This window comes from Acipenser ruthenus, chromosome 33 (assembly GCF_902713425.1).
Source record: "Acipenser ruthenus chromosome 33, fAciRut3.2 maternal haplotype, whole genome shotgun sequence".
Taxonomy (NCBI): Eukaryota; Metazoa; Chordata; class Actinopteri; order Acipenseriformes; family Acipenseridae; genus Acipenser; species Acipenser ruthenus.
In genome coordinates, this window is record NC_081221.1 from 2301979 (window position 1) to 2316858 (window position 14880).

The window sequence follows — 14880 nt, forward strand, 5'->3', positions numbered from 1 at the left end:
ACCCCCTGGCCGACCTAACCCTCCCTCCCCACGGGTGACGCTAGGCCAATTGAGCGCTGCCCCCTGGGAGCTCCCATCCCGGCAAAGGAATAGCCTGGACTCGAACTCACGACGTCCAGACTATAGGACGCATCCTGCACTCTACGCAAGTGCTTTTACTGGATGCGCCACTCGGGAGCGCCATGCATTTATAACTGTGTAAAAAAAAGTGCTTCCTACCTTCTGTTCTAAACTTACTTTTACTGAGCTTCCACTTATGCTCTATTTCTCTGTACTAACTTTGAAATAGTGTTAACTTTATCTAATTACATAATTACAGAAACATGTCTTCAATCCTCGAGAACCTCAGATAATAATAAAATGAAGAAAAAAAATGTGTTCACTATTTTGTTACCTGCATTGTAAGAATTTTGGTTACCGGGGAAACAGTTCTCAAAAGCGTTCTTGTGAAAGTGAGGAAAGAGAGCAAGAGTGTCAATCTGCCTCAGGTTTGATGTTTAGAAAAAAATAATTACAAGTGTTACAAGTTAAAGTGGCAGTATGCCTAATTGATGCTGAGAGCTAAATGTAATTTACTGTCTACTAAATTCTTTCTGCCGTCTACTTTACCTGTAAGATTCTAGAACTATTCTTTTGTTCGTTCATTCTAGAACTATTCATTTGAAACTTTTAATACCTTTTACACTCGGTAAACACAGTCAGTCCTTATAAAGACTATTTAGTGGGATCATCCGATTGTGAATACCTGTGGCCATTACATAAGGGGGACCGTTAAATTCTAAAATCACAGCCAATTCTTTTGTAATCTGCAAAAAAGCACTATAAGGCAATGCCATTTTGCATTGCCCTTATGGGAAAAACAAAGAAAGAAACAAACAAACATTTGATCTGTTGTGGAATTCACTATTATCCTGCCTGCTAGCTGCTTTCACTAGATCACATTTCAGAAAGAATTGTGCATATTTTCAATCATATTCATTTCATTTTGCCTCTGGCCCCCTGCATTTTGCACTGGTCTGCCAGTGCCTGTGTAGAACCCTGTAGAATAATAGATTGGGCTGTCATTGATAGCTGTGAATGGCAGCTGGTCTGCCTTTACTAACCCCGTGCAAAAATCTTTACAGTTGACCTTGTTTATAACATCTGGAGGCATCCAACACAAAACTTCAGAAAACCTGAGTTTGAATCCCATGAAATCCATAGAGTCGACAGGGTGCTGTTGATGAACTAAAATGATCCTAAATACCAGCAATCCCTTTCTTTCTTTCTTTCTTTCTTTCTTTCTTTCTTTCTTTCTTTCTCTCTTTCTTTTGAAAGGGTGAAAGACAATAGCTTAGCTCACTTTAACAGAAAGTATGCCATGCTTTGGATTGACCTTCGTCCATAACTATGAAACACTCAGTAGTGTTCAATTTAGAAAAACTAAAAGAACCGTAAGAAATTCAGTGACAAATGTTTGAAGCAGAAGATTGGAGACATTATACCATGATCTTAACAGAATTCCCTGTGCTTTTACTAGATGCACTGCTATGTGCTTTATCTGCATTGATCTACAGTGGTTACAACCAGGCACCAAGCAACAACATTACACCACATAATCTTGACCCAAACCACCATCCCTGCCATGCATCCCCTGGCCTCTCACAAGCAGAAAATGACACCAGCAACCTAACTTCCAATAATGATTTCATTCATGTGCTGTAGGTAGGGCGCACAGGTCTACTGATCCGTGGAAGCGTTTACTGGTTCAGTCAAGGTTAGATTGACAGATTTTTTTTTTTTTTCTGTTTAAGATCTGGGTAGCTCTTAAGTATTTTCATGGAATAAGTCTTAAATCCCAAGCAATTTTGACTTGACAACGTGTTTGCTGAAAACATACGGCCATCTGTTTAATATTGGACCAGATCCATGCTGCAGAGTGAAACAGAAACAAACTCCACACACGCACACACAGAGGGGCCAGGCGGTCTGGATTAAAATCAATTCCTCTCAGCCACTGTTACTTTGTCAGTAGGAGCATCTAAAAATATCATGAAATAATTCAGCTCTGAAAACAATAAATTGGATTATCTTGGTTTATGGTCTATTTATACAATCTAAATTATGTTAAATAATTACAATATATATACACACACATACACACACAACAGATTGATCGGTTTACTTAACTGTTAACTATTTTTAGAATATTGTGATTATATTTGAGTATAATAATAATAATAAAAATAATAATAATAATAATCAATAAAATCCATTCATGAACATGTTGATTTCATAACAAGCAAAGCCGTCCTTCCCTCACATTTACAATTGAGTACCACTCAATGGCAACTGACTTCCGCACTGAGTGTTTTAAAAGCCGATTGGAAGAATATTTTCCCCTCATCCGGGGCGCTGACATTTTTTTTTTTTTTTTTTTTTAATTCAAGTAAATGACAGGCTTAGGAGGCTGTGTGGTCCAGTGGTTAAAGAAAAGGGCTTGTAACCAGGAGATCCCCGGTTCAAATCCCACCTCAGCCACTGACTCACTGTGTGACCCTGAGCAAGTCACTTAACCTCCTTGTGCTCCGTCTTTCGGGTGAGATGTAATTGTAAGTGACTCTGCAGCTGATGCATAGTTCACACACCCTAGTCTCTGTAAGTCGCCTTGGATAAAGGCGTCTGCTAAATAAACTAATAATAATAATCAGGAATTATAAGTTGGGCTGCATGTTTTCCACAGCACAATGTCTAAAATAGGTATTTCACAATTAAGCATAAGCTTTACCAACATCGTCACATTCAAAATTTATCATTTTTCTCTAGTTATTTATTATACAACACAATTCACAGAAATCGTGAAATCCGTGATAACCCTGACAAAAATACAGCCTTAGTATACAGCCACAAAAAAGTACAGTCACTTTGGTGAGCAGCTAATTCAGGTTTTTCCTACCTACACTCAAACTACTTTCACAGTCATTTTAATGTATTCCAGGCTCAGCTCCCATTTGAATCATCATTAACAAAAGGAAAGCCTGTGTTTTTGTTCACGCAAATGTATTTGATTTTTACATTTATACCGACACTTAACCTAAAGTGCCTCCTACAGTACATGTTTGCCGAAATTATGACGTAGATCACTGAGAATAATTTAAAATACCAATGAATTCCCCTTGGTGCCCTTGGACTTACCAATTACACAGGAAACGCGATTCACAACAAGTCTCTTATGATCATGCTGTGCACTGTTCCTGGAAAGCAGTGGATAAACAGAAGGAATTCTGTCTGGAATATGAAATACAAAGCCCTCCTTATATGATGATTGTCTCATCTCAGTTTTCCTATTTTACAATCAAACCTGCATTTTCTTTTTTGCCCTTTCTTTCACCCAATGTTATTTTTTTAATTTAATTTTATTTGTTTTACAATTAAACAGTATTTTTTCTTTTTATTCCAATGTTATTACATTTTTGTTTTAGACTCTTAATTGCTCTATTTCTACAAACTCGCATTTTATCCTAGTTTTTGTCATTTTACCATTACAACCCAAATCTCCTCTTTCATTTCTGTTTTTTGTTACATTCTGTTTTTAATATAAGGCGCTATAGAAATGCAAATTTCTGTTCTTGCCATTGTTTCTGTCGTCATTTGCATTCTTTTCCTGTTGTTTTTGGATGGGAAGCGTCGCAGTTGTTCAGACCAAATGTAAAATGTGCAGACTGATCCCTGTGATCCTGTGTTAAAGAATGGTGCTTTATGTCCGCTCAGTACTCACGTTGTTCAGTTTGACCTCGCTTTTGTTCTTCTTTGTGAACTGATTGGTCAGGTGGTACAGGACCGTTCTGCCTCGCCTCCGCGCTGCCGTGAAATGGGAATTTCCATTCTTTTTACTCCTACGTTTCTCTTCTAAAAAAAAAAGATTTATTTTAAAAAATATGCTTCTTTCTCTCTCTCTCTCTCTCTCTCTCTCTCTCTCTCTCTCTCTCTCTCTCATGGCATTTGAAAAGCACTGGACTGAGTTTATAGCTGTGTGTCGAGTTTGATAAGCCATTCGATAGCGTCTGGGGTTGTCAGATGGATTCCATTTGTATTTCCTTCAGAAGCGTGTATAGGGCAGTGATGGGTGATGTGAGTGATGGATTGCACTGTTATCACAATTAAGTGACTCCTTAATTCCCCACTTATGGAGGTGGTAGCCACACCTCTCTCGTGTTGTTCTAACACGACTAAGACAACAACAAACAAATATGCAGAGGTTCTGTACCACAATGGTAACAGAAGGGCAGACGCTGGTAGGACTGGTAGAATGGTAACGCAGTAGTAACATATTTGGGGTCTTGGTGCAGGACCAAGGTTGATTGTTTTAAGTGTCCTACCAACTTCCAAAAAACATTTTAAATTTACCATAAAAAACCTAGTTTTAAGTTTATGCCCTGACACTGTACCGAAAGAACATCAACTATCTTAAAATCACATTAAAAAAAATGGCAATTACAAGGTACACATTCAGATATTCCATTATCAATATTCAGGCTGTATTTTAATGATCTAAACAGTGGCAGATCTTAATACCCGCCACTTTACATTTTATAAATCTGATTTTTCACGGACCTAATTAGTGTTAGTTGGTGGGTCAATAAATCATCAGGGGTAAACCCCAACTGGATTTATAGAGAGAGAAATAGCGGCGGTATTTAGACTTGCCACTGCATAGATCATTAAAACAGACCCTAACGAGTGATGATGGGATGTGTGAACATCTTGCCCATTTTTAAAGTCATTTTAAGATGTCTGGCATTCTTTAGAATGGACTTGCAGAACAATCAAATGGAACACCCCCATCGAGCAGGGAGTCAACAGTGAGCCTCTTACCTTCCTTTCTGCCGCTGTGATGGGGTTTCCCTCGGCTCTCTGTGATGTCTTTGAAGGAAAACAGGAACAGGACCACTTCTCCTTTCTCGTTTTTAATGGGAATGATGTCAAGCAAGCACCAGAAGGGAGCCCCTGCACAGAACAAGAAATTAAAGGATACAACCAAACTGGCTTTCCTCTTTCTTTCTTTCTTTCTTTCTTTCTTTCTTTCTTGTGAAAGACAATAGTGCAGCTTGCTGTAACAGTAATTATACCATGCTTTTACAATGCACCAACAATACAGCACATAATCCTGACATAAATCACCATCTCTACCATTCATTCATTGGCCTCTCACAACCAGATACAAGCTTTCTTTCTTTCTTTCTTTCTTTTCCAGAAAAAAAAGCATGAATACAGTAAGTGGTTGCTATAAAGAAACCCAGGCATAGCTTATGAAACTGTAAAAAAAACAAAAAAAACACATGCACATGCACATTATTCAAGGTTCTACCTCGAATCTGGTAAAACACAGGATGCTGTTTAGCAGCAGAAACCGTGACCTGAGATACTGCCATAGGAACGCTAAGGAGAGTGGAGAGTGGAGAGTGGCGAGTGTAAGGGGCAGGGGGGGGGGGGGGGCAATGCTCATCCTGAGTAATTTATTGTACATCCCCTGTTAATACAAGAGTCTTCATTAAAACAGTGTATGCCTGTACCAGACTTCCTGTACCTCGTCTCAAGTGTATCAAACTCAATGAAGCAGCGTTCTTCAGGAGACATGCCTCTCCAAATGCTTTGCTACAAAGGCAGTTTGAGGCAATTTGCGATGATTACTGAAGTGCTTGAGTTCCAGTTTATTGTGGGCTATAGCAACTGCAGCACATCAAATGTTTCATCCTTGCTGGGCAGAAATAATCTATTTGCTATCTTTTGTAACATTATTTTATATATACTACAGTAAAATGACTTTTTTTTTTACTGGAATGTTTAAATAAATATGAATAATAACATAATTACTGTTACCAAACAAGTTCCAGATTAATACATATACTGTACATACACTGTACATGTTTTTATTGTACATGCTCTATAATTTGTGTACAATGATATACATTATCATATACAGTAGTGTGGAACCACTAAAGCAATGGGAGGGTTCTAATAAATTTGCACACTGCTGTATTGAAATATTTTTTTCATGCAACAACATTCCCTCTAGACCTCCCATCCATTTTTAGAGAAACGTCATCTAACCAGCATCCTTTGCATCCAAAAAGCAAGCACATGACTCCCCCGTGATTCCATAAAACATGGGCCAAGCTGTGGCTTGACGATAACAGCTATACTTGCTGTACCTTCACAAAGCGCAGATCTGCAATGACGTGACGAATTCAGGGGTGTTGTCAAACTCACCGTTCTTCTTGTAGAAACGCACCTCAGCCTGGTACTCCTGCCGCCCCTCCAGAGCCTTCTCGATCATCTGGGAGACGAGTTCGCTGCTCTCCGGCCCGTACAGGAAGCGGCAGGTGCAGTTCTTCTGCATGACCTCCGTGCGTACAAACCCGGTGAGGTCACAGAAGCCATCCGAGCAGTACACGATGGGGAAGCCACGCTGCACCTGGCCGTTAGCCAGCAGAAAGTTACTGTCTGTGAGAGGAGAGGAGAGGGAGAGGGAGAGCAGCATTGATCCACTGTTTCTTTTATTCAGCCCTCACAAAACAACAGCCATTGTGCTTGGGTCTGTTAAGTTACATTATGCAATCCAACGCTCAAAGATTAAACTACATAGTTAGGTCTAAAAAGCTTTGATCACCGTTTGCCCAATGCAAAATTACTCTGACTCAGACTGATGAAGTTGATTAAAGTAATTCCCTATGACAATACAAGCCCGGTCAGATACGTTAATACTAGACTGAGGACTGCAACTCTACATACTGCATTTAAATTTAAAGGTGGCTGTATGGTCCAGTGGTTAAAGAAAAGGGCTTGTAACCAGGAGATCCCCGGTTCAAATCCCACCTCAGCCACTGACTCATTGTGTGACCCTGAGCAAGTCATTTAACCTCCTTGTGCTCCGTCTTTCGGGTAAAACGTAATTTTAAGTGACTCTGCAGCTGATGCATAGTTCACATACCCTAGTCTCTGTAAGTCGCCTTGGATAAAGGCGTCTGCTAAATAAACATAATAATAATAATAATAAATAGAGATCTCCTTTTTTTCTTTTTTTGCAATGGTGTTTCTCACCAATAACATTTACACGAATCACACAGAGCTTGCTATTTTCAACTTTTTGTCCTGTAAAAACTATTTTAGGGGCAATACATCTCAAAGCGTTTCCCAGGCGATGTTAATGACATGTTTTGCAGTGCTGAGATCTCTCTTCTCTGCTTGTTTCTTCTACCACTGAAATGTGTTCTATCAAGGGTGAACTACATGTCCCCCTGACTTCACAGTATGCAATTAGCATCATTCTATTTAGGATCTACTCTCCAGTTGTACCTTTTACTTCCATTGTGTAAATAATTTTTTTTTTTTTTATTGCCCGGCCAACTTGGTGTTTTTCATCAGTGCACGAAGCAAGACATGCTTTTGTATTTCAATTTTATTCTTTTAATGGCAAATCTCATTAGGCACATGTGTGGAACATTCAAACTGCACTCGTACTGCGGTTTTGTCTTTACACCTCTTTTGTCTTTTTCGTGTATACATTTCCAGCCAACTTAAAAAACATACCTTATATTACCAACCCCACAGAAGGCCATCTAAAAATGGTCTTTATATATATATATATGTATACAGAATATCAATCTCAATCAATCAATCCTATTACAAGATAGTGAGGAACAATGCATAATACATTAAATACAGTGAAATACAGGGCATAGTGCATTAAATACAAACAGTAAAAAAAACAAATACAATGCAAATACATTAAATACAAGGCTAGGATGTGATTTCTAAACATTGTGGATGCGTGTGTCATACAGAATCATACGACTAAGATGGCGTGAAAAACCGGAAATCGCAATTTAGACATATAGCTAATAACAGATATCAGGTTTAAAGGAGAGTTGATATACCATTGTGAATATATACAGTTCAAGGCAGTTCATTGGAGGTGGTCTTAAACACAGGCTTTTTTTAAATAAATATATATATTAGTGTTTAGATTTAGTCTTATGGACTATTTAATTTTTTGGGGGTTTGATTGTTACTCAACACAACCAGGTAAAACTATTCATTTAGAATATGGTGTTAGCTCATGGGCACCAAGGTCCTGGTCCTGTTTATTATAGTAATTCTCCCAACCCCTTAACCTCTGCATTCCTTCCTGATACCTGATGTGAATAGGAAATTAAGATGGTGAGGGTTGGAAGATAATGTGAGCTAGACAGCTCATGTGCAACTGGGAAAAGAAAGGCACATGACCCTTCAGCTTGTAAGTTCAACAGATAGTATATGTCCTTTGTATTGTTTGAATTAAAGCCAGCCTGTATCGCATAACCATGCCCGTTACACTCTTCCCTGCTGTAACCTTGGCTGTCGGCTGCAGGCAGAGATCCAGACCACAGCACCAATGTAACAGGGTGGAGGCTGGTCACAAACCCCCGATCCCGCGCGTCGCAAATGAAAAAGAGCCGGGCTCCCCCTGCATTTGTGGTTTAAGAGTTTTTAACCTCATCTCATCTCATCTCACCGACGGGACAGAATCCGTAACGGCGGTGTATCACCGGACAGTGCCCTGTTACACCTGCATGTTGAACCCCTTTAGTTTTCTCATTTCAGCAGGATCTTACCATCTCTTAACCCCCATAAAAAAGGTGAAACTGTAAGAATATCTTAAATCAAGTGAACCAACGTTTTCTTTCAACCAGCGCCTTTATTAGTATCGTGCAATCTCGTGATCTACGGCTCTCAGCTGCCATCAGAGAGGGGCTGTCAATCACAGCGGGGAAATCCTGTCTCTCTTGCTTAGCCCCCCCACCCCCATCTGCAAGGTAATTGTGCAAAATTTCCAAGGCACATCAGGTAACCAGAGCTATGCCATTCATCCTCTGTCAGCAGCAGCACTTGACATGTCTTTTAATAGCACACCCCCTGCTTAGCGAAAGGGCTGCAAGAAATACATAATAAGATCCTGCTAAATATTCCCACGTGAATAATGCTGCATGATAACTTACCCCTGTGTCAAAAATCTATAGAATTAGTCCTTAACCTTATTCCTGAACATTGCATGTACAGTTTGGTTAGTGTGCATAATTGGATACCTGCAGATGGTACAGCCTTTCATTTCATACCTCCTCTTCAGTCACTGTGTGCACAATCATACCGCGTTAAGTTTCCTATCTATGCATCTTATTTTATAATACATTTTTCCCCCCCAAAGTTATGGCAGGACAGGGTCTTGAACTCAATAGAGTTCACACAAACTGTTTTAAAATGTTAAAAAAATGTAATAAAAATGTGTGACCGAAGGGGATATTCAGCAATGTAGACGTATTGTTTGAACAACTGGGAAAGTAAATTAGCATGCTCTGTGTGTGCAACATTCTGTACATACCCACTGTCAAGAATCATCAAAAATTATTTTTTGCCTAAATTGTAATTTGGTGCATCTACCTGCAAAAAAATCATTTTGTTAAGCCCCTGATTATAAAATCTGTAGTTTGGTTCATATTGTTTAATATGAAATATGACATATATACAGCACAGAAGATACACTGAAGGACTCTCGCAGCTAAAGATGACGAATGAACATGCTTCACTGTATATAACAAAGAAATTCAATGGAAGGAGAGACTTTCAAGAGTACCAGATGGACTTTCAAATACACCCTGTACAACGTTGAATAAAATCTCTGATAAATGCGCTTAAGCCTTAAGCAATCAGGGTACAAGGCTCCTTCTGGCAATGGGGCTATTGTGGATGGCAAAGTGCCAGAGTCTTTGTGTACTGACATCTATAGAAGCTCACTGGGTAGCACCCTTGCAGCTGTTCGCGGAGCGAAACTAGCAGATGCTTGAATTCTGCTTTGCATAACTACATACTTGCCAACATTTGGAAACTGTTCAGCGGGCCGCTCATCCCGGGGGGGGTCATATGCATCATACACATGGAAGGGATCATACGCAAAAAACACTCATTATCATGTAATGGCCGTATTCCCCCAACTCAACACCACACGACCATCATGACAGTAAAACTAGACATAATGAAGCGTTCTTACCTTTGTATAAGTTAGTCATCGGCTGATGTGTCAGCCGCACAAAGAGCACAGCGTGTGGTTTTCACTAACTCTGCTGTGCAGAATAAATTATTTTTTTCTATGGGTAAATATTGGGACTTTCTTCCTATGCATCGGGACGCGGGACATTTGCTACCACATAGGGACTGTTGACATGTTTGTAACTATCGGTGACAATCGCTCGCAATGGAATCTGGTTATATAACCTAGAATGATGCAAAGCAGCAGCCGAAGCCATTGCCTTGACAACCGCTCTTCTGGTCAGGGGAATCGTATACCCATTGGGTAGATGCAGTGCCTCACAGGCTTGAATGGCACCTGGTATAACTGCCTGGTCACGGATGGAGTATTAAGTTGTCTGCATTGCAGCCTTTAAAGATCCGACTGTGGTTTGTCAGTAAAGAGCAGGTGGATTGAAGCAGGTGTCCTGGCTAAGATCCCTTTGGAGGCATCAATGTTTGCATGCATAGGGATTCTTTGGAAATGAGCAATCAATTCAAGCACACAGATCTGTCCGTATAAAAATTGGCAGCCCTTAGTTGAATTCAAACTAGTGAAAACCTTACAGGCACAAATCTTTTTAAAGTGCTGGTTTTAACAGTGATGGATATGTAATTAAAGTGAATCCCCAAAGCAGCTGATTGCATCAGTGCTTTCTGTGAAAGGAGCCAAACTCATACGCTGTCCTCTTTCATAGGGGTATTGGTAAGACCTTAGGATTTAAATTGGGTGCACAGATTAGACCCTGGTTTAGCACCTTGTCTAGAAGACGCCCCTTGCAACAAACGGGTTAGTATTATCATTGATTTAGCTCTGGCCCAGAGGGAATAAAGAGAGAGGGAGACCCTGCTGAGCCACCAAACACTGCTTCATCCCATCCAAATTAGTTTCCAAAATCTGGAAGGTTAACAGAATTGGTCAAGAACCAGATGAACATTAAAGTCTTTCAAGTTAGTGGCTTAATACTGTAGACATAGTACTGAAGTTTCATATGTCAAGATATACCAGACCTTCTGAGCAGTATAATTGGATACCTTTGATACTTTGATAACTGCAGCTCTATGTGTGATGTTCATAACTTTGAGGCTTCAAATCCCAATCCTAAATGAGAACAGTGGGTTATTCAGTAATCAGGAGAGAATTGCCCTTATAAAAGCTTTCTATAGTAAAAGCATAGCAAAGTGTAATAAGGCATCGTGAAAGTATGGCAAAGCATAGGTAAGCACTGTAGAAAACGTAAGGTAAAGCATATTAATAAAGATGGTAAATGGTACAGTAAACGCATAGTATAACTATGGAGAAAGCATGGGAAAAGTGCAAAAATAATGTAATACACTTTTAAATGGGAGGACACACTGTATAATTGTGGATATAAAGGCTTTGGACAAGTGAAAGACCTGCCAAAACACTGTCAAGTTTGTATTTATTGATATTATCTATACAGGGAGGGTCTGTGATTAACACAAGCTGACAGTATATATATATATATATATATATATATATATATATATATATATATATATATATATATATATATTTGCAGTTTATCCCATACCACACCCCTCTGGGCTTTACAATGCTAACCTGTGCTTCCCTATGATTTCACTATGCTTTATTACACTATGCTTTTACTATGGGGATATTTTATAAGGGAAGAGCAATCCTATTACACAATGGTCTAGAAATCTGTGCCTATGGGCAAATGTGTGCCAGCTGGTATAATCTGCAATGCTGCAATAGTGATTCAGTAGCAGATGAATTTGCATACGTCTTTAATTTCATTACATCTTAATTTACATCTTGGAATTGTACATAATCTTACATCTCATGTATCTATTTGCTTTTTATTCAATAAACAGCTTAAGCTATTGGGGTGCATTAATGAAGGATTATAAATAGATCTATTTAAATCCATAGTCTCTTTAAACAAAGTAACCTACTGTACTCCCTAATAATGCTAACCTTATAGTGTTTGGTAATAATGATTCTTTAATAGATTTTTTTCTAGCAGATCCAGAGGATCTACATGTTAAAGATGTTGCTATATAGAGAGCTATATTTATCTCTTTGGCAAGACTTTCTAATGTAATGACAAGAAGTGGGATCCGTGCACCAGGGAATCGTTGATAATTAAATTCAAGAATACTGGCATTAATGCACAGAACACTGACAAAAGCCTGACTAAGCCATAACGAACTTGATTAAAACAGAAGTAAACCTGCAGCTCCTGGTGCCAATGCTAATGATAAATCTTAAGAAACACAAATGGGGCATTTAAGTAGCTATCTAATTACATTTAAATGCAACAACATGCTGTAAATTAGTGATCAGTGCAGCTGCAGTATGCATAAATATACTACAATAGATCTATTATAATTGCTTTTCTATGCTAATTCATTGAACTAACCTGCCGACTACCCCTCCCTTCCCCTCCCCCCCTTCCAGCCACCTGGCCAAAGTAGAACTGGCTAGTGTCCGCAGGTACACCTAAATATCTCATTTTGGATTCTCTTTTCTGTACAGAATACTCCAAGGACTTAGGATATAAGGACACAGATATCCTTCACTTAAGATAGGTCACCAGAATGAAAGGTGATAAATCAAAGCTTAATAATAACCCCCATAATATTTATGTAACTTAGCTGGCAATGGTATAGCTGCCCTAAGTCACAGACGCAATGACCATTGGTCATTGCCACTCCCAACTCAGTTATGAATGGAGTGCTAAGCATTAGCAGTAAGCCACGGGGCAAAAAAAGCCAATAAAGTCCCCCTTTTACTGCCAAATTATCATGACCAATGTGTGATCTATACTTCACATTAATACAAAAACAAAAAAAATCCTAAAGCCACTCTGTAACTTAGTTTTCATGATAAATAAAGCGCTAGTCTGCGACTTTTTATTGCCAATAATCTTCTTGCGTCAAGGCAACAGAATTGAATCAGGGTAAACGACTGCAGCAATGGTAACCATAGAATGAAAAAAAATAAACATTCATATTATTTATTTTTTAGCAGACGCCCTTATCCAAAGCGACTTACAATTGTTACAAGATATCACATTATATAGATATCACATAATTTTTTACATACAATTCCCCATTTATAGTTGGGTTTTTACTGGAGCAATCTAGGTAAAGTACCTTGCTCAAGGATACAGCAGCAGTGTCCCCCACCTGGGATTGAACCCACAACTCTCCAGTCAAGAGTCCAGAGCCCTAACCACTACTCCACATAAAAAAATACTGTGCTACATATCTAGGGTGTATTGTCCATCTTTGTAAGCACCTACAGATAGATGACGTAGATTTAATAGTAATTCATAAAGCATGATCGAATACATACCTGCTCTCTTTGCCCCTGTATCGGAGGTCGTTGTGTATTTTAAAGCAGTTGTCTCGGTTTTGTGTTTACTCAGTACAGGTGCTTTAAAGTAACTGAAGGGATTTTCACGAGACATTGCAATTTAAATTGATAAATACAAGCAAATATTGGAAATGTACATAATGATTCATATCGTTCTATTAAAAAAAAATCAGTATAAGAGGTCTAACTTGATACATGAACTTTCACAAAATTGAGACAAATGATCTAATAGTCACAATGACCTTTTCGTATATAGACGTTGAAAGCTTTCTGTTATTGAACTGAACCTTTCCTAGGGTTCTTTTTTTTTAATGGATAAAGTGAGATGTAATGGGCAGTGTTGTGTGATACACTGCAATTATGGAGTCGCCTGTCCCCAGTCTGTGAGATAAGATGAGGTTAAGAACTCTAAAACCATGAATACAGATTGCAGAAGAGCCCAGCTCCTACGCATTGTAGTTAAGCCGCTCATGTTGGGTGGTTGGGTCGCTGGTTCGACACTCTTACATAGATACAGTGGCTCTCAAAAGTATTCACCTCCCTTGGACTTTTCCACATTTTATTGTGTTACAACATGGAATCAAAATGGATTTAATTAGGAGTTTTTGCCACTGATCTGCCACTGGTGGCATGCTATGCGGATGCTTCTCTGCGTCAGGGCCTGGAAAGCTCATGAAGATAGAGGGCAAAATGGATGCAGCAAAGTACAGAGAAATCCTGGAGGAAAACCTGCTGAAGTCTGCAAGAGACTTGGGAATTGGGAGAAGATTCATCTTCCAGCAGGACAATGACCCCAAACATACAGCCAAAGCCACACTGGAGTGGCTTAAAAACAAAAAGGTCAATGTCCTGGAGTGGCCCAGTCAAAGCCAGGACCTCAATCCAATTGAGAATATGTGGAAAGAGTTGAAAATTGCTGTTCACCAAAGGTCCCCATCCAACTTGACGGAGCTTGAGCAATTTTGCAAAGAAGAATGGGCAAAAATGGCAGTGTGTCCAGATGTGCAAAGCTGGTAGAGACTTATCCAAATAGACTCATGGCTGTAATTGCTGCCAAAGGTGCCTCTACCAAATATTGACTCAAGGGGGTGAATACTTATGCAATCAATTATTTTCTGTTTTGTATTTGTCATTAATTTAGAACAATTTGTAGAGTTTATTTTTCACTTTGACATTATGGACTTTTTTTGTGTTGATCAGTGGCAAAAACTCCTAATTAAATCCATTCTGATTCCATGTTGTAACACAATAAAATGTGGAAAAGTCCAAGGTGGGTGAATACTTTTGAGAGCCACTGTACACTCATGAAACTGTTTTATACTGCTGATGTATTTAACAACAACAACAATAACAACCCATAGGAGCTTCATGTATACAAAAACAGCTTAAATAATTAATCTACCCTTTATTTAAAGCCTGGTGTTCTTGAAAAT

The 14880-nt window shown here is 39.0% G+C and overlaps 1 protein-coding gene across 1 annotated transcript in view; it reads right to left on the reverse strand.

The window, feature by feature from the left end:
- Nucleotides 1–14880, reverse strand: part of LOC117433326 (potassium voltage-gated channel subfamily H member 4-like) — a 50581-nt gene that overhangs the window by 25235 nt on the left and 10466 nt on the right. The window contains exons 2-4 of the mRNA XM_059006733.1: nucleotides 6250–6483; nucleotides 4855–4986; nucleotides 3758–3888 (exon numbers count right to left, since the gene is read on the reverse strand). Of these exons, the coding sequence (XP_058862716.1) occupies nucleotides 3758–3888; nucleotides 4855–4986; nucleotides 6250–6483 (497 nt within the window). The remainder of the gene's footprint in view (nucleotides 1–3757; nucleotides 3889–4854; nucleotides 4987–6249; nucleotides 6484–14880) is intronic.